General features: G+C 35.6%; 1 protein-coding gene across 5 annotated transcripts in view; it reads left to right on the forward strand.

Moving 5' to 3' along the window:
* Positions 1 to 5,299, forward strand: part of LOC118263265 (venom dipeptidyl peptidase 4) — a 61,250-nt gene extending 55,951 nt beyond the window's left edge. For all 5 annotated transcript variants that reach the window (XM_050705200.1, XM_050705197.1, XM_050705199.1 and 2 more), the window contains 6 exons: positions 166 to 350; positions 849 to 1,043; positions 1,511 to 1,668; positions 2,303 to 2,394; positions 3,057 to 3,182; positions 4,334 to 5,299. In XM_050705200.1, coding sequence (XP_050561157.1) covers positions 166 to 350; positions 849 to 1,043; positions 1,511 to 1,668; positions 2,303 to 2,394; positions 3,057 to 3,182; positions 4,334 to 4,423 — 846 coding nt within the window. In that variant the 3' untranslated portion in view covers positions 4,424 to 5,299. The remainder of the gene's footprint in view (positions 1 to 165; positions 351 to 848; positions 1,044 to 1,510; positions 1,669 to 2,302; positions 2,395 to 3,056; positions 3,183 to 4,333) is intronic.
* The last annotated feature ends 16,557 nt before the right edge of the window (positions 5,300 to 21,856 follow it).

Below are 21,856 nucleotides of genomic sequence, written 5' to 3' on the forward strand. Positions count from 1 at the left end.
ACTGTGTCCAAACTGGGTCCATAATTGTTACTTTTACCTGTAAGACTAAACATCTATGTATATACATTGTGGAAAGCAAATAAATGAATATGAAGTGACTTTTACGTAACCTTAAAATATCAATTTCCTAACCACTTCCTAATTCTAAACCCTATTATTTTGCAGAACGGCGAATTGGTGCGCGTTTGGGACGAAGGTGCAGATCTGTCAAATCTCATGCATAACCGCACTCTACCAGTGACTCTCCGAGCCCAAATAACTTCGCCACTAGGTCAGGCGAGCACGGATATCCACATCCAGGCGCCTGCCGACTATGCTCATAGAACTAATGTACCTCTGCTCGTCTATGTGTAAGTGTTTTTGAATTTTCTTGTTATCCGCATCATCGCTTACCACCAGGCAAAATAGTGGCCAAATGACCAAACGAATATAAAAAAAATCGTTTTGAACACAATTACTTATTAAAATATATCCATATTCACCCGGAGCTGCGGACTACCTTGCGGTTTTAGCTGGATTCCCGCTCAAAGAGTAGGAGTAGGAATGGGATGGTTTTTAATCAGTAAGAGTCTGACACTCTCCTTGCCTTGCTCAAGGTGAAAGAAGTCATTGAATGATGTTCCCTCTTAAAAAAGCCTTACTCTAGTGAGACGTTTCATTACTGTAGAAATATATTTTTCAAATTGACCACCCTTTTTATACTCAAGTAATATATGTGGTTAATGTGCTACCACAATGAGCGATCCAATTATCATCATGTTCAAATATCACTAGAACTTCGCAATCACTATTTTCCGTCACATACTATCTTGAAACTTTTATTCAACATTACCTACACCTTTTTCTAGGTACGGTGGTCCCGACACGGCTCTGGTGACGAGGCAATGGAGCCTTGACTGGGGCAGTTCTCTCGTCAGTCGCTGGGGCATTGCTGTGGCTCATATTGACGGCAGAGGCTCTGGCTTGAGAGGAGTCGAAAACATGTTCGCTTTGAACAGGAAACTGGGAACAGTCGAGATTGAGGACCAGATCGCTGGGGCTAAGTAAGTCATTAATTTTGTAACAATAACTAGACAACACACAAAAATTCATTCATGTTACAATATTTCAACAAAAGCTCAAACTTTTACACCTACTGTCGTCTCTCTGCATCACCTTAAAGTTGACTGTTAGAGAATGCCAAATTGGCATTAAGTCCATCACTGTACATAAAGTATAAAATAAACAAATAAACAAAAATCTATCGCTCGTTTTTCGATATTGATGTTCATAGCCTCATTCTGTAGGAAAGCAAGAAACTTTTCGAATTTAGTAAAAGTCTTTTAATTTCATTTCGTAAATCATCAACGTTACGGAGCTATGTAGGTTGTATAACTCCTTCCCTCTTGCACTGCTCAATGATCGACCATTCTGACACAGTTGTAATAGCAGACTAAGGTTCCTGGGCACTGGTTCATACTGAGGTGTAATATAACAAAACCTACTTTAACTAAAAATCACCTTTTTTTAGATATATTCAAGACAATTTCCCGTGGATCGATGCCAACCGGACCTGCATCTGGGGATGGTCTTACGGAGGCTACGCAGCCAGTAAGGCGCTGGCTGAAGGAGGAGACGTCTTCAGGTGTGCTGCTGCCATCGCTCCTGTGGTCGACTGGAGGTTCTATGGTAAATAGACTTAGAACATTCTCTCCCGGATTAACCATGTAAAAGGAGCGAGTGAGCAAAAGGAGGTCCACACATCAAAGAGTAAACCAGAACGATACAGTGACCTCACAGAAAACAACACTTGCGTTGTTTGAGTGAAGTTACCGGAGGCCCAATTAATCCCCTCCCTAATCTTCCCAATCCCTGATTTTCCAACAACCCTTAAATTCCTAACCCCCAAAAGGCTGGTAACGCACTTGTAACGCCTCATGGGTGGCGGCAATTGCTTACCATCAGGTGATCCGTCTGCTCGTTTACCGGCTAATACCATAAAATACATAACTAAATCCACATTCAGGTTTTTGAATTTTTTACAATAGGATTTATTTTCCGATCAAGATTATAATCGCAGATCTCTCTTTACGATAGCCAACAAGAATGTTAGAGAGTTGGCTTAATTTTTGAACTTGAAATGTATAAGTTGAATAAAGCATTACTGATATCCGCCTGATAGATTCCAATTTTTAGTCCATTAGTGAAATTGGTACTTATTAAGTATTTTCGTTAGGGTAATCACTCTGTAATCACTCCCATACTACAGGTTCTTAATGATTATGTATAAGTTGATTCTAATTAAGTTGCATTTTGTTTACAGATACTATCTACACAGAACGTTACATGGGCTTACCGACGGCGGAAGACAACGCTGAAGGCTATGAAGTGTCCTCCCTTCTCACCAATCAAGTGGTACTGTGTCTCTCTATTTGTACCGTAATAGATAATCAAACCTATATAAGATATATGCCGGTAGTACACTAGCCCATTGCGCTGAAATTATGTCTGTTATCGGAGATAGGCTGATGATTACATAAAACTTTTAAGTCACAACTAAATAATTGTTTCTGAACCGATAAGACCTTCAAACCTTCAAGAAAAGAGTGTATTCTTTTTTAAAAAGCCGGCTACCCACCTGTGTCGCCTCTGATGTTGCGGGTGTCGATGGGTGGTGTGGATCAATTTTATTACAATCAGGTAACCGGTCTGCTCGTCGTTTGCTCCTGATTTCATAAAAAAGTGGGCCGATCAATGAAACAGCTCGCAAACTGTCTTAAAAGGGCAAAGACCTATTCTAATACAATGAATGACTAAGTGGGTGTCTCATTACTTTCCGCAAAATTTTTCAAGGAATTCGAATTCGGAATTCGTTTGATCTTCGGCCGTAGGTTTTATGGATTTACTAATAGAATTACTATTTTTAATTTCATATCAAAACCTATTTTCGAAATCGAAACGAAAATTCGCAATAAACAGAATAATTGTAGTATGCAATCTGCGAAGTATTTTCGTTCGTTCGTTCGTTGAATTAGAGTAGGCCCCCTGATCTTATGTTTTACACAATAATTCTTCAGGCGGAGGCCCTTCGTGAGAAGAGCTACTTCTTGGTCCACGGCACAGCTGACGACAACGTGCACTATCAACACGCCATGTTGCTGTCCAGGCTGTTGCAGAGACGAGATGTCTTCTTCACGCAAATGGTAAGAATAACAATGGGCAATATTTGGTTGGATTAGGTTAGATATATCGCCTGTTTATTTAGCTCCTGCCAATTTTATTCTGAGAGTCAGGTATAATTCAAACATTCAATTTCTAAATAAAAAAAGAAGCAGCTAACCATCACCAACTTTCGAAATAAAAGTAATTTTGATCCTTTTAATGATTTTTTAACACTCTTTCTTCAGTGAATTCGGTTTTTTTTAATAGTTTGTTGTTAATAGTTTTCAAATGTTTGAATGATCTCTAACTCCTTAAAAAAAGCGGAAAGTGTTAAAAAAAACAGGCTTTACATAAAATATGGTCCATCAATAACTACATTAAAGTAGTACGTAAACCTTTACTGCCAAAAAACCATCTTCTACCTTCAGTTTTTAAGAAGTTATATTCTAGATCTCTCGCACAGAAAAGATTTAAAACGAGCCTCCATATAATAAGATACTATATCAGCTCTCAATTCAACCCTTGCCTTACATCGTTAGAACAAAGGTAAACCCGTACCGATTGAGAAGTTACTACGAACATAGAGAAATAATGTGCGAAGAAATATCCGCTCGTTTATATAAGTAATGGTTTCTGGAACATTCGCTGACTCAGCAGTGGTGCCCTCGGGACCAACGATCACTTTAACTTGATATACTGCAGGTATCGGTGTGGCCCATACGTTACTCTGATATCAGCTTTAATTTTTATTGTATTTTGGCTGATTTTGGCGGGTAGGCATTTAATTTGAGGTACCTTGTAATGTTACAAGGTATATAGTAATTACATCTATTCAGTACAACATACCAAATTAAAGCCTCAGGTAAATTACTGTTCGGAGCAGCGGAATAAAGTAAAGAAAAAAAAGTCAGTAAGAGTCTGACAATCTCCATCAGCCTCCTCCAAGGGGGAAGGAGTCATTGAAAAAGAGTAACCTATGGAGTTCCTTGCTCGTTCTTCTCCATAAGACTGTAACTTTTTTGTTGTGGCGTTCAAAAAATTTTGACTTCGATTTCGGTTAGTTAAGCAATACAGACGTTGCTGATCTTTAAACCTTTTAGATTCCAGTTAGTCCCTAGTCGGATATAAGGGTAGTTAAAAATCTAGTTAGCTTTAAAGAACATTACGTTTAAACTTCTTTTCTATTTTCCAGAGCTACACAGATGAAGACCACGGCCTGGTTGGTGTAAGGCCACATCTCTACCACGCACTAGAGAGGTTCCTACAAGAATACATGTTGTAATCACTTCAAACATTCCAATATAGTTCAACATTTTTGCTCAGTGGTACCTCTTTAAAAAACTTCAGATATAAAGAGAAAATTATCTTTCCTATGAAGTTCTTAATATTTTTAACGGATGGTACTTAGTCAAATCACGGCTAGTTTTATAGATTACAATTCATACAGAACTGTACACTTAGTACGAGTTTGCTTTACGTTGTACGGAAACAAAACGACAGCGCGTTCGGCGCTCTCATTGGTTGGTTCATTCGCACCGGCCAATCAAAGCGCCGATCGCGCTCTCGTTTCGTTTTCGTTCAACGTAAAGCAAACTCGTACTAAGGGTACTGTAAATTATAATCTATTGTTAAAAAAAAAAACAAAAATAGAACCATATTGTCAAGGATTGTGTCTTGATGACGTCACATTACTCAAGGCTATGAACTAATGAAATACAATAAGGATATTTTATTTAATTTTAATTCAACTGTCATGAAAACAAATACACTTAAATGTATTTTAAGAATAAAATAAATACTTTATCAATTACAGAGTTACCTGTCTGTTAGCAAAATAAATTATTTTTAAAATAAAAATAAAATATTTTATGAGTCATGTAAATAATTTTATTACTGAGTATTCTGATGTTACTTAAAGTTGCCAATGTAATAGAATGAAACAGGGTTGCCAGTGGTTATTTGTAGATATTAATAAATAATTATTAATCAAAAGATATTTATGTGAAACAAACCTAACCGGACAAGTCTAAACATGTTATTTCTAGTTCGCTGTTTGTATAGTTTCAATGGATCGTTCTTATACTGATTTCATTTGTAAATATTTTAAGTACTTTAAGTACAAAATATCTAATAAATAAATAAATGTGTTTTCTACAAATATTTGTTTTTGTTTTAATCCCACCCTTGCCCTGCACTAAAATTTTTTTCCTGTGTCGTGGGTGCGTTTGCAAACAGTAAAACATGGCAACTTTACCATATTTTGGAACAAAAATCGAAATATATTTTTAACCATAAGACGCATAGAAACCAAAACTATATATTTAGAATTGTAGTCTATCTGGCTCACTTTACCGTAAACGTCATTATATACAAACGCTTACTTTAGCCGTAGTAAAGAAAAAACAACATGGGTAAAGATACCAAATTTATCAAACGTGCAGTCGTGCATATTAAAGAGTTGTTGAGGTACAGAGGGTCAACTACATTTTAGATTAGGTGACCATAATTTTATTAATGCCTATCCAATTATTAAGATACGGCTATAATACAGTAGTTGCCACGGGTGCTCGTGCTACATACTATAATTTGTTACGCTCGGGGTTGTAAGGAATTTTGTGACTTATGAAAATAAAATTGATCCACCTTAAATTTACAAAAAAAAAAGCATAAATATCTGACATAAATATTGTTCCCTTTTAAACTAAATTAAGTTCTAAAATTTTAAGTATTTATGTTTAAAATTGTAAAAAAAGGCTACAAAATAATGTTTAATCTTTTGACTTTTTAATTTTTTGACTTCACTATCTCCATAGCTAATTTTAACATTACTTTCGTATACTTTTTATATTGTCTAGCTCCGAGTTTTCTGCGGTTTTTTTCAAGCAATTTTGACTCTAAAACAAAAGGTATTATTAAATACATTTTTATCATCCAGGATATTCACTATTATGCTGGGAAATTTAATCGAAAATCTTCAAACTTTTGTTTTCTAAACTGTAGGACAGAGGTGCAAACATTAAGGGCGCTTTTCCAATAGAGATGTAAGATTATAGTTAAGCTATCAATAACTGTGTAACCATTTACAACAGTAATCCCAACTGATTAAGCTATTTCACTGACAAATAATTTGTGAGTAAGATGTTAGGAAGATAACACCGCCACACGCATAGCTGTGTGCGGAAAATGCGCAGCTCGAGTATACAATGTATCTTTTATAGTACTGAAGCCATCTATATTACATCCGGTAGCACTCATCATTCCATATATGGTAAAACAACTTAACTAAGTTGCCTTACCTACTTAAATTAGCTTAATCTGTTTCCACCAGTGCTATGCTTTTGGCAGCAATGAATATAATTGGTGGAAGCCGTTTGGCATTCACCGCTAACGTTGCACAACATAGTGCTGAAAAGCACAGTCAAGTCTAAACAACAAAAAAGAAAGAAATAAGTGGGTTTTACCTACATTTTAAATGGTTATGACTTACTCCTTCGGGTATTAAAACTCATGTTTGAAAGTGATTTTGTTAAGTTATACAGATCATAGATTTAAACCTACTAAATATTAGTGCACTCTGCACCGCATCTGCATTTTTAATTTCCCGCCCACACAAAACAAGACTTGCATAGACATCAAATATTCAAAACTAATTTATCATTCAGTTTCTGATTGGCTGCTCATGCATTATTTATTCATAATAAATTAAAACTCGACCGAGGTTACACCACATTTCTATGCAAAAACATTATTTTCCGTTCGCTGCATAAAGTTTTGTCGAGATCGCCAATGCGGTTTCTGCTCACAACTACGACTATTTTTTCAATAAGTTACATCTTTTCTTATATTAATACCCAATTGTACTGAAATCATACATACATATATACGTAACCTCACGCCTGCCTCCTAGGGAGGTAGACAGAGACAATGGAACTACGAATCTTACATACTTCTTTCGCTTCGTCAACAGTCATCAGTCTTTTCAAGCATGCTCGTCTGTTAAGAGTACTTTTAATTTGGTCGCCCACTACCGACGATGTGTTGAAATCAATACTCAATTTCATATGGTTATGACTAAGCTTAAGGCAAGTAAACGTTTCTAAAGGATAAATTTAGATGCTGTATTGTTAATAATATATGTATTATCACCGCATCTGCATAATGTTCGGCACAAAAAAAACTTGGGTACATCAAATATGTATTTAAAGCGAAAAATCTAAACAAGATGGTCATAATAAATTAAAACTCGAAGGTTCTAAATTTTAGTACTCGAATTCATTCCTTATTTTGTTAAGGGGCTTATGGAAATCTAGACCCGACGCCGCGCCGTAAACTAAACCCTAGGAAGCAAGGTGGGACAAAGAAAGGGTTCTTTTACATAGAAGAGATCGAGCACAATAAAATAGGTAAAAGAAGATAAGGGAGTTGTGATTACCATTGCTGTAAACCTTATGGTTTACGGTTAATATGTCACTTTTTAATATTATCAGCCTTTTATGTCATACCTGCTCTCCAACGAGCTGACTTTGTTAAAGAACTACACATTTCACAGAGACCAGGTATTTTTTATGGTATAAGCCGCTAAACTAGCAGACGGATCCACTGATGGTAAGCAATGGCCACCGCCCAGGGACAACCGAAACACCAGAGGCGTTACAAGTGCGTTGCCGGCCTTTTGGGGGATAGGAATTTGAGGGCTGTTGGAAAATCAGGGATTGGAAAGATTGGGAAGGGGGTGATTGGGAAGTCATGCAATTCTCTGATACATCTGAACCTTTTAAACTTCTATCTCAGACCAGTGCCAGCTGTAGTGACACCTCGCCCCTATAAGTAGAGTAAGATGGTATAGAATTATACACTTATTTAAAGGTATTCTTAGCTTCAACACGTCTCATTACTGCTCCCGAAGCCACTTCATGCACAGCAAATCGTTGAGATTATGACTTGTATGAAGAAGAGGAGTCTACGAGCGGACTCTCACAGTCTATCCATGATGTTGGTAATTAACTTCTACTAGTTAAACACTGATAGAATTTTTTTCGTCTCCATAATAATTGTCACTTAAAATCTTAGAGCGGAGATGTATGTCAATGTTTGGTAGACTTTGGGCAATATATACGTTTTAGGTTCAAAAAGGCTTTTACGTAAATATTTTCTATTATGATTTTTGGCGTATGTGATCTCAAGATAATGTGTACGTACTGAGTACTTACAAAATTTCTTAAAACGTATTCAAACTCCGGTTATCTTCAACAATGTTTTTATACTTCGTTCTTTTATACTAGGGGTTCCCAACGTTTTTCTGGTTAAGGACCACTTTTATAATTCTTTATATTTTATGATTCATTCAAAAATATTGTAACTTTTGGATGGTTAGGTGAAATCAATTGATTTTTTAAGTTGTCTCCTCTGATATGAGTTTAATTCGAGCTTTAACCATGGTATTTATTGGAATTTATATTTCTATTTCGCGACCATTTTTTTGGGGTGGGGAACAGTTGGGAAGCACTGTTTTAGACAAAGGCTAAAAAAAACACTATCTGATTATGGAAATTGGTACGAAAACAAAAAGAGGTTTCGGTTACAATATTTTCTAAAACTTATTAAGCTAAAGTAGGACACATTAGCATATTGTAGTTAAATATTTGTCCTTATATTCCTTGCCTTCAAGGGATTTTGTTCGTGTATGGCCTAAATACATGGTCAGCAGGATAAAAGCTTACCGTGCGATTATGTTCGGAAGGCTTTTAAGATAACGCTGTTATATTGTAAATAAAGTGAAGTAAAAATTTGTACTATGAAAACAAAGTCAATCAATTAGTTTGTACCTTAAAATACAAGGTTTTTTATGGTATAAGCCAGTAAACGAGCAGACGGATCACCTGATGGTAAGCAATCACCGCCGCCCATGGACACCCGAAACACCAGAGGCGTTACAAGTGCGCTGCTCGCCTTTTGGGGGTTAGGAATTTATTGGTTATTGGGGAATCGGGGATTAGGAAGATTGGGAAGGGGGTAATTGGGTCTTAGGTAACCGCACACACATAACGAAACACTACTTGTTTCACGTCAATTTTTTGTGAGGCCGTGGGCCAATGTATCACTGCGGTCGTGTCGGTCCACTCGTGCCAAAACGTGGCTCTCCCTCACTTAGCAAAATATCCAAGTATTTGTTTTTTCTTAACACCAAACTGAGAAGACACAGCGTCTGTCTGCGACCTGCCTGCGACGCATAATGCAATACTTTGGCCACGTTGCACGCAGGGATGGCAACAATCTAGAGCGTCTGATAGTAACGGGGAAGGTGGAGGGAAAAAGGCCTAGAGGAAGAAGCCCCAATCGGTGGTCGGACCAAATCTCCAAACAGCTTGAGATGCCTATCAGCGCTGCTCTTCACCAAGCAACGGAACGCAACCGATGGAGGCAGCTGGTCGAAGAAATCAAACGGAGTCACGATCCTCAGCAGTGAGGGAATCGACTAGAGAGAGAGAAACACCAAACTTGACCTATCAAACCGCGAAGAAAAAGAACCTTCGTTACAAAAACCAAACTAAAATACGACCCAAAAATATTAGAGAACGGTAAACAGTGTTGAGTTTACACAAAAAGCCAGTAAAAGCTTCAGTCAGACCACTAATCAAGTTCGGCTAAAAAAGGGTCGAGGGCAGATGTGACCAATTTGTCAAGTTGTCGCGTTATCTCAGATACGGAACGACGGATAAAGTCACAGGTGAAATGTGCTTTTTCGATCTCAAAATGGATAAAAACCTAAAGAATTACTATCGTGATCGATTTAAAGTGAAATCCTCCTGAGTAGATAATACAGAGCTTGAAACTATGGCCGGTGATTTAGATAAAATCTTGAAGTATTATAGCAGACAGTGTAAAACAGTACATAGGTACTGTTATCAAAAATGTTCAGTTAGTAACAAAGAGTTTGGAGTCTATTGCGTAGCGACAGTTTGATTGGAGAAAAGTGGGGCTATGTGCTCTTTGATATATTAAAAATATGACATCAACTATTTCGAAGACTGAGTATAGAACCATTTGGTTCCATTACCAATTTACGTCTAATGTCTATTATTCTGCACAGTTCAAAGAATGCTTCACAATTACCTACCATTTGGAATCTAGGAACCGTCAACGTAAGGGTGCTTTTTCACTAGAGGATGGAGGATACTACGTTGCTGTGGATGCGTTTGACTTTCGCCAATCATTTGCATTGGTACACATAGTTTAGTACTACAGAGAACGGACTCAAATAAGTCATGTTTTTTTATATGGAAAGATGTGTGCTATGGATGGTTTTCCCTACAATAGATACATTGCATACCTATTCGAGCTGTGCATCTTACTCGCATAGCTACATAGCTTAGCTGTTACATCTTCGTAGCATAGTTACATAGCACATCTCTGGTGGAAAAGCATCCTAAAGCAAACTGCGTGAAATTTTCGATCGACTTTTTATTTAGTTTTAAACATCTTCGAAATCCCTTTAAGTAATTGCTTGTCTTTTGCATTTCACACATTCAGAGTTAAAATCCTATTCCCGTATGTCAGATGCCATTACCGACTGAAAAAAAAGAAACACTTAGCCGCCATTTTTCTTTTTACGATACAGGGATGTAATTTTAACGCTTTTATCCCATCAAAGGGTGTTTTATGTTGACGATAATGGGTGTTTTGTGCATTTTAACGTTTAATGTATGTACATACATGATATTAAAATAACATTAAATGGAGAATAACGCAATATAATTCGTCAGGTGAAGGGCCTGGTTTGTTAGTAGGTAACTAGATACTTATGAGTGGTATACAAAAAGCCTATTAGCTGGTAGTCTGTGCACGCTGCTCATGCATAAGAATGATACTGTGACTTCAAACTAGTAGAATCTTTGGCACCCAACCTCACGACTCCGATGAGGGTAATTTTTTCGACGCCTTAAGTTAGTTTTAATTTCTATTAACTTGTAAATAGTTTAGTTATTGTAGAACCTTTCTCAATTATTTGCGTACGTTAGCGTTTTTAATTGATGTAGTAAGTATGTCTCACGATATATAAATACAAATACTAATTTCGGCCAGCGGCTTCGACCGCGTTTTCGTGGGATAAAACTGGCCTGTGTGTATTCCAAATTTCGTCCCTGTCCCTTGAGCCGTTTTGACACGAAATAGTAACAAACAAACAAAAATGCATTTGAATAGTTATAGTAATGAGATGTTATGTATCTAATACCCACCTAGGTATTATAGGAAATGTGATATGCTAAGACTAATCTTAGCCATCCATGTTTCATATCTTAGACAGCTGAAGCTTAGCAAACTGACAGGTATAAGCTAAATCTGTACAGCTGATGTCCATCTCCTACCTATAGGTATGTAGGTACTATATATGTATAGGTTGCTTCATTATTAAGACATATAGGTACATATTACCTGATGTAATGTATTTATACATACATATCATTATAATATACTCTAATCTTTATAATTTATTTCATAATTATGTACCTTAATAGTTCCTTCTCTGAATGCCACATAAGTATAATACATGTAACAATAAAACCAATACATACAATAAAAAAAAAAAAAACAGCCACGACTCAACAATAAAACAAAATAATAAAAAATCATCGGATATTTAAAAGAAAAATGATCCTCGGCAACGTTAAAAAGTTAAATAAACAATTTCGCGTTCAATTTACGAGCGATCAAAGTCGTTATAAGTTTAAATTGTGCAGTTTCGTAGGTCATTGATGGTGAAAAAATTGTAACAAAACGCTTAAGTGGAACGGTAATTCATAAAGTTCCCGAGTTAAAGACACCTGCCACCGAAACTCTTAAAGAAATGATGGAAAATCTCTGCTCTTTTACCATCTTCGTAAGTTAGAAAAATTTTTTGGTAGACTCAAAGCTTTTACCCGTTTTAGTCACATAGGACGTTGTATTTAATCGACTTCTTGAGGAGATTCGCAGTTTAATTTGTAGGTATGCGTGTATGTATGTTTGTGCGCGATTATCTCGCGTTTGGCTGAACCGATTTTGATGAGGTTTTCAGCATCTGGCCGACAACGCATCTGTGACTTTTCTGGTATTGCTGGTGTTCGTGGACGGCTTCGATCGCTTACCATCAGGTGACACGACTGCTCGTTTGCCCCCTATTCCATTAAAAAGCATAAATGATAAATGATATTTATTTCTGTAAGTAGGTTATAAAATAACACTTTTACACGTCAATATTTTAAATAGCTAGATGAGGCCAGCATTTCCTATACGACTATTCTGAGAAGAAATGCCGAAACAAACTCATAGTATTAGCGGTCGGTAGATCAAACTCACCTTAGGAACTTCAGTCATAAAGTAGGTGCAAACAAATCATGATCATCTTAGACAACTATCCACTTTTATAGCCATTTCGTAATATCATCCAAGCTAAATTAAATAATAAAGGCTAAGAAACTGATACTATCAAACATTATGTGAGTACGAAAATAAAAAAGTAGGTAATGTACACCGCAATGAAATATGATCCCTAAGACCACAGCCACAGAGTTTCATATCTGATATATGTTGGCAGTGTATTAGCCGTTACTTAGGATACTAAAACTGTTTATTACTCTTATAACTTGAAAAAATTTGTTCCTATATATAAGTTTCAAGTTTTTACGGAAAAGCTTAAGCAATATTATAAAAACTGTGTTTTGATTAAAAAAATCTGTGATGTGAATATTTTTGCTTAAAAAGCTTCATAGCGCAGTCAATTACTTGGTAGATTTTTGGCCATTTTCTAAATTAATATTTATGTCAATCTTAGTAATCATTAGCATCTGCCAGCAGCTTCGCCCACATTCCTATGAAATAAAAACTATCCTATCACCTCGACTGTATATAAATGTTCATCAAAATCTGTTCAGTAGTTTCAGCGTTATTAACGGACATCTAAACATACAAACAAACAAACTCATCGCATTTATAATTAGTATGATGTTAAAAAAGGCCAAAAATTCTTGTGTTCCTATGTCCTAGACAAGAAAGCATGGTTTAACTAACCAGAAATTGACTATTAGGTATAACCGACATCTCTAATAGCTAAAGACCAGAGTTTACTAAAACTTCAGCCTCTGCGTCAGCTGACATCGGTCGACAAACTCTCCCTAACGCTTCATCAGTTATAGCACCGTCATTTGTTTTACATAATAAAATGTATAAACTCTGTAGAGTTTTGCATAATTTGTAAAGTTCTATCATATCAAGATTTTCTAGGTTTATAAGTTGTATATAAATGAGTCGGTTAGAAGGCGACATAATATAAAAGACTCGTAGGTCTAATTAATAGGTGGATTAATTAGCTATATTTTTATGATAACTATCGTGAAACATACTAAATTAACCAAAAATCATGGTTTACCCACGTATTATTATTAGACTCTTCATCATGAGTAGTGTGTGCAGACGCGGCGACGATGCGCAGTCTACTGGCGAGGCGTGATTTTTAGTTATTTTTGATTAATTAGCTTCCATTGAATATTTGCCATTATTTATTACCTATTAGTATTAACCAAAAGTTTGTTTCGCAAAACTGCTATCCATTTCTCACATCATTATCATCAGTGACTCATTCCACATATTACACAATATAAAAAACAATGCACTACCAAACTATTACCTTTAAAAAAATACGTAACTCCAAACGTAACGCCCCAAAAATCCAAAGTTTGTTTTTAAAATAGCCGTCGCCGCCGGCACCACGCCGCGCTCTCTACGAAAACTAAAGAAGAGAAAACTCCGTTAATTTATTCTTATGTTTTTGCCTTGAATCCTGTTTAAGGGCTACCATCTATCTTCATCTGTGAAAAAACATCGCAAGGAAAGACTGACGTGCTTAATGATGGTACATTCCTCAGTGATTTCGGAGAAAACAGGCGTGGTGAAGCTGGTTAATGGTTAAACATTTTCTTTTGTACGAAATGTTTGGTTTCGATAATGTAATTTGTTGATGAAATAAGTTATGTTGCTGGTGTATTTTAATTTCTAATCTACAGTTTTTCTAGCGAAATGTTTTATTAGAACGTGTATTTTTTTTTAATAAATATTTGTAAGTATTTTGTGTCTGTTTCTGTTCTGTTCTGTTCATACTAATGTATGGGAGAGCCATGCTTTGGCACGAATGGGCCGCCTCGACCAGAGTGATATCACATTCTCACAGAAAACTGACGTGAAACAACGCTTCTATTGTATTTCGTTGTGTGAGTCACGTTACCGGAGGTGCAATTACCCCCTCCTCAATCTTCTCAATCCCAGATTCCCTAATAATGCTTAAAATCCTAATCCTTAAAAGGCCGGCAACGCACTTGTAACGCCTCCGGTGTTTCTGGTGTCCATAGACTGCCTTATATTCTTAAATCCAAAAGGCCGGTAACGCACTTGTTACGCCTCTAATGTTTCGGGTGTCCATGGACTGCGGCCATTGTTTACTATCAAATCATCCGTCTACTGGTGTACCGGCTTATACTAGAAGAAAAAAATACGACGATTAATCGCAGTCTTACATAATTACGTCCATGTTCATATAGACAAAGCAACACAAAAATAACAATTTTACGACGAAAAAACATTCACATCCTGATAAAATTAACCAGCAATAAACAGTCATGTACCCTAAAAGAATAAAACTCAGTGTTTTCATTCAATAAGGTCGGAGCTGACATTAAATCGAATTCCGCGTGTACACGTAACATTAAATTTTCGTTGGGAACACCGACAATACGGAATAACATTGGCACAATATTCTATTATCTCGAACCGTATACAATAATACGAAAATTCCTGAGATTTCTAAAGGTTCCTGTCGAGTTACTTCCAATATATAGTTTTGGTTGAACGTGAAATACGACGCTCATATTGTGTTGCTAGATTCTCTTTTTATTTTTTATTCTCATACCTGGTTTGTAGGTACATGATCAACCATATGAAAAACCGACGCAGAATTTTGTTATTGCGAAAATGGATTCCAGTTGGATGATTTTTGGTGTTGCTGTATAAGAACGTAATGTGTGAAAAAAGTCTTACATTTTAATAATCAAATCTGATGTTATAACATCATAAAAAATATATCATAAAATGACATATATTATAGCTTTCTTAGCTGTTAGGATGCTTTTCCACTAGAGGTGTGTTATGCTACGTTGGTGTGGATGCGTTTGGCTTCCATCAATCATATTCTGGTACATATAGCTTAGCACTGTGGAAACGGGTTCAATTAAAATATGTTTTTTATATGGAAATATGTACTATGGATGATTTAGCTACTACGATACGTGCATCTTCCTGGCACAGCTAAATAGCTTACTATCAGTGGAAATGGTCACGCACGTCATAGCCATAAGCGCATATCTGGTGCAAAAGCACCCGTACTCACAGTTTTTATTAGTTCATTATGGTAAAGAATGATAACAGTAGGCGTACCTAGTTATTAATTAATCTTCTGATCTTAAGACCTTTTATTCGCAAATAAAGGTCAGTTAAAACTATATTTACTAGCAAAGATAGAAAGAATCTCAAAACAAATATAAATCTTAGGGACCAATTAATAGAGTGTATATTCGTTCAACTTGAAAACGTTTCTTGAAAATTTCATTCACTTAACTATGTGCTAATTGGAAAGCTCTTTGGCGTTGTTCCAGAGCTATCAAATTTTCCAATATGCCATGAAAATTACTGATTAATTTAATCCAATAAAGCGTCTATATTAAATGATTGGAAAATATATTTATTTCCAATAGAGTTCTGAGATAGATTTAATTATGTTTTATTACTTACGAACGTAGCTGAGTTCAGTTGATCGAATAAACTGGTATTAGTTCTCTATTTAATCGAAAAAATAAAGATTTTTCTAGGGATCACACTATACATCTGTATATAACCAGCATTATTATTGAAAAAAGATAAGCAAGTCACTTTTCACTTATCATCATTTTAAACACACTCACTGCTTGATTCAGACATATAATGCATAAAGGTCTTAAAGTAACATTTATGTCTGTAATAAAGACTACCTTTAGAATTTAATAGACCATAGAACATTCTGGAATGACTGGAGTAGCAGTAAAAAAACCATCTAACACTGAAAAATGGCCGGTTACAAGTAAGTAAAACATGCCAGATGCCTTGAGACAAATTTTAAAGAAAACTACTTTTGCCCTTATAGCCTTTTGGGAAATCGCCAATCGACCTTAACTTACCTTATTCGGAGTACTGGCCACATTTTTTTGTTAAGAATACCTTTTTTTTTCTGTCTTTTTTAAATGACAGTGTTCGAAATCTAAAATTAGAAAAGTTTGAACGGAATGAGGTGTCCAAAATTGGTTCTGTGTTGGTTTTAGTATAATGTGTGCTTAAATGCTGTGTAACAACATGCCAACAAGTGTTTTCTTTTTAATCTTGTATTTTAGGGGTCTTTATTCTTAGAACATGCCAACCCCGTTGAGTCAGAAGCCTAAAACTATTGTGATCTTAAATACAATATTTTAACATTATTATTTTTATACAACGGGAATATCCTTAAAAAAAAAATGGTTAAAATACATTTACAAACCTAACCAAACCGAGCAGTTCTCAAATTCCAAATTATTTTAACTACATTATTACAATAAAAAAACAACAAAGAATCAGAAATCCTTTTACAATATCACTTCACACAATATTTAAATAGGTATCCTTTAACAAAGCCATTATCTCTTATATCTTAACATCTATTAAACTCACAATTTACACAAAAGATATAATTACGAAAATTCAACAATACAAAAGTTTTACCACACAGAGGCTTTAAACAATAACAAAACTTGAATAACTAACCGTAACCAGTGAAATTCAAAACCGAATAACATAGGGCTTAGTGCAAGTTAGTATTACGTTAACATTTATGACGTAATGACGTACGGCGTTTTGATTGGCTGCACCAAGTTTACCAACCAATCAGAGGGCTGAACGCAGCGACGTATGTCCTATATCGATCGCGTTAATGTAAATAAAAATCGAACTAGGCCCTCTGAAAGGCAAATACTGGATTTCAACACACTCCATATCAAGTGTCTAGTGATTTGGGGACCCAACCAAACATAATAAAACGTTGTTTGTTGGAGGAAATTGAGGCTGCCGAGTTTTACCCTTTTAAGTTAGTTCAAATATCATGTATCGGTTTCGCTTTTACCCTTCAAGGGTTCGCTTGAAACCTCGGCTCGGTATATCAGGTGTTTATTGCTTCGGTTTTCTTAAAGGGTAAGGGTTAAATTAAATAGTATTGGGGATAAATGATACCTAACACTATTTAATATACCTACGTAAATTCACGCCTACTATTAAATTAAGACACTCTCGAAAAACACTACGCAAAATTTTGTTAACATTTATTTCTAAAACTGTTGGTTCTATTTAGATACGCTTTTCGTTAAACTATTTCTAGTTTACAGTTTAAAAAGAAGTCTTGATAAAAACTGTACTTTGATCACAACTTCATTATTCAAAACATTGATAACGTATCACCAATTAATGGACCGAAGAATAATTACATTATTTTTGTCCATTTCTTGGATTTATACCAACTACTTACATATTATAGCGTCACTAATCATAATCTTGTCTGGTAATTTGTTAAATAAATGTTAAATTAGGTGCGTAGACATTTTACTTGTTATAACCGAATTATGTGGTAGATATACCTCATATTGAGATTCTACCAACCCGCATTGAGCAAGCGTGGTGATTAATGCTCAAACCTTCTTTGTGTGACTAGCAGTGGCCACTTATAGACTGATGATGATTATTTAAATGTTGAATGATATTTTTCTAGCCCTTATTCCAAGTTAGTTAGATTCGGCGTAATCAATTTTATAAATGTAAAAGTTCGTTTATTTAAATGTTTAGATGTTTGTTCGTCAATCACGCTGAAACTACTGAACGGATTTTAATAAAATTAGGTAAACAGACAGGGTATGAGCTGAATTGGGTGATACGATACTTTTTATAGGGGAACGCTCAGCTGGCAGAAGCTAGTATTTACGTCATATAGGCTTTAGACAAAAATATTTCCTTTTCATTATGCTTATACACATTACACATATAACAATCTCAGCATTAATTATTATTCAGCCAGTGTCATTGACCTCCTACTCCGGCGTGTGTTTAGACAACTTGTGAATACAATAACATTTACAATTCAGATGTTGGGCCTCCATTTCATTACAAATCTGCGTGGTAACGTCTGTGTTCTTATTCTTGATGGAAGGAATGTCAGTTCCGTGCTTTTATGATTTTTCTAGCTTCGTTTGCATAGCAGTGAATGTTGTTTTTACATTCAATACCTTGCCTTATGATATTTTTTCCCACACCAGAGTTTTTAGCAAAAGGATTACGATTAAAGGGTGGTCATCACAATGATTTTTCGAGACCGTTGTCCTCCCGCCCAATAAGAAACAGGTATCTCCTGAATCTTCCATGTCCGGTAAGCACCTGAGTCATGACGCACATATTGCCCGGTAGGTGATGTACAAAGTAACGTTTCTCAAGCCACTCTTCAAAAACTAACTGCTGCAATGACATAGCTTAAGGTTTTCGGATTCGTATTTACCATCAGATACAAAAATAAAAGTTTTTCCAGACAACCAATGCAGACCATTTCATACATACTGATACATTTCAATATCTATAAAGGCATGTCGCAACATGACAATGAAATGGGAATCCCACATTTCTAGTAAATAGGGGATAGAACGTGACTCGATAAACGGATTGTGGTTGGACGGGGAAGGAATGGATTTTAAGTGCTAGGCGGTATCGTATTTCCGGCGCGAGAGTGACGTACGGACGAACGAATAAATGTAGGGCGTATGTACATATATAATTTGTACATACAGGCTATTTTGTTAGTGCTGGCTTTTTGAATAACTTGGGAAGATACTGTTTTTTTATGGAATAGGTGACAAACGAACAAACGATTCACCTGATGGTAAGCGATCAGCGTCGCCCATGGACACCCGCAACACCAGTGGAGTCACAGGCGCGTTGCCGGCCTTTTAAAAAGGAGCTCTTTATTATGAGTTATTGTTACTTCGTAATCGTATGTAATCAAAAACATTTGCATATTTATAATAACAAAATGCTTGTATGTTTAGTGCGAACTGCTAGGCAGTGGAACTCTTTGCCGGAGTCTGTGTTTTCTGATGGGTATAACCTAGGTATCTTCAAAGCCCGAGTGAATACGTTTTATGGACAAAATGCTCTATCGTAGGCGGTATCATCACTTATCATCAGGCGAGATAGCGGCCAAACGTCGACCCATCAAATGTAATAAAAACATGCATGAACGAAGTTAAACTTCGCTTTAGTTTAGCTGCGCAACGTTCGCCAGCCAACGTCGGGTGTCGTGCAGTGTTATTCATGAATATAAGCTCCATAGTGTGGCTTGAAGCTAGTCGAGTTTGTTCGTCAAATAGGTACGTGCGTAAGTCATTTAACATTACTTTATTTTTGTCGGTACCCAATCCCAAAAGTGGCAATGGTACTATGGTAATTAATTATTCTATTCACCTTTTTAACATGTGGCGAAATGCCTAATTCAACGCTACAGTGATTTATACCTTAAATATATTAGTATCAAAGACAATTATACAATGTACACAATTTGGTTTCATGTCATATTCCCTAAGGCGTTGCGTATAATTGTAATTATTTAAGACAACATTTGTTAAACAATAGAATGTGTTGTGTCTCACACAACGCCCTTGATTTTGAAATCTAAACCTTAATTAACTTAGTATTACAGTTAAATATTAATTTGGTAGTATTAAATTTGATTTGTTTGAAATAAAGAGTTTTGGTTCTTTTAATAGTGAATGTCAGAAAGTAAAGCTTTTTATTAACTTGTTAAATGTCAAAAACAGTATTTAAATTTCTGTTATTCAAAGTACCTAATTGATTGTATTTGAATATAAAATAATAAGTATTTTATTAATGCTAGGACTATGTATTTAATAAAACAAATTAACATTTACAAACTGTAAATAAATAGTTTAATATAATTTAAGTTAATATATTGCTTTTATTAACGTTTAATCTGTTTAGTAGACAACAATATCACAATATCGTCTGACTATACCAATAAAGATTTCATTAAAGTAGAACATGAAGTACTCAGACTACTAATGTCTAGTTACTAGATATTTGCAGATAGGTGAAACAAAAGAAATTTATAGTAGAATGAAACCTATTGGAAATGGAAGAGAATATGCTAAAAACGGAAAAAAATAAAAATTCCACTCCATCCGAGTTCGGGAAGTGGGGGGAGGGAGGTTTTAAGAGGAAAAATCGGTTTATCGCAATTTTACTACAAGTCCTATAAAAAAAAGTTCAACGGCAAAGTCGTAGATAAGAAAAAGATCTACAACTTTTGTATTTACTTTTTTTGTATTACCTTAAAATTTTGTGAAAAATTCAAAAAATACGAACGGTTAGTTAGTGTTATCTTCGACAAAAATATTTATTTTTTAATGAAATTTTGTGAAAACGTGCCTTTATATGTACCAAATACATTGTATTTTTTTCGAATGAAAAAATATTTTTTTTACCAATTATTGTAAATACCGCATTATCCTAACTTCAATCGACGCGTCAAAATATCGACATAAAGTTCGGTGGGCTTTTTGTTCAAATCTCTACCCATCGATAGTGTAAAAAAAAATAACGTTACTATGGAAAATGTTTACAGGTGATAGTGAAGACTGGAGATCGTCGCGCGATTCCCGACGTCGGAGTGTCTGGAGGAGCGAGCGAGACTGGGATGACGTCTCTTCCTTCTGCGAAGCAGTCCCTAGCAAAGAAGGAGTTGGGGCACGTGAGGGAACGAACCTCCTAGCCTTCGCGAGAGATACTCCGGGCTCAGGGATCGCGCAAAGTAGTCTTACGTAAGTACGGGTCTGTAGACGCGAGCAAGGGTAGCTTCCGCCCGAACAGAACTAGGCCCGTGCATGCCGCGCGTCGCGTTCCGCGCACGCCTCAAAGAGCCATCAGAATACCTCAGATGGTGTCTAGTATGGCTGATGCCTGATCCATCTGCGGACTACCAGCGGGTTTACCGGGGCTCCAGCTCGAAAAGCAGGACTAGGAACAGGGTAGTTTTTAGTCAGTAAGAGTTGACACTCCCTCTCGCCTCACCTAAGGCGAGAGAGGTCATTGGATTGGATTGGATGATTTTGCCACCTTAAAAAATAAAAAAGGTTTATAAATTATCTTCAAATAGCAACAAATAAGTATTTAATTAAAACAAAATTCTACAACTTTCTTATAACATATTAGATGTCTTATCAAATATAAACATTAATAACTTATTTGATTGTTAATCATAGTAGAATGTTTTAATTTATAATTTTATTTTAATTGTCAATGTACCATTAAATCTTACCCTACATGAGTTAATGGTAATAAATAGCTTAAAATTGTACATAATGATGAAAAACAATTATTTTCAATTCGAGTTTTTTTAGTTTATTGCGTTTTTTGAGAACATTTTCCATGGTAACGTATTTTTTTTAAACTATCGAAAATTAGAGATTTCAACGAAAAACATTTACGAACTATATAAAAAATCTGATATTTTGACGCGTGAATTTTCGATTGAAAATTAGGATAATTTTTCGGTATTTAATCAATAATTGGTAAAAAA

Source organism: Spodoptera frugiperda, chromosome 27 (assembly GCF_023101765.2).
Source record: "Spodoptera frugiperda isolate SF20-4 chromosome 27, AGI-APGP_CSIRO_Sfru_2.0, whole genome shotgun sequence".
Taxonomy (NCBI): domain Eukaryota; kingdom Metazoa; phylum Arthropoda; class Insecta; order Lepidoptera; family Noctuidae; genus Spodoptera; species Spodoptera frugiperda.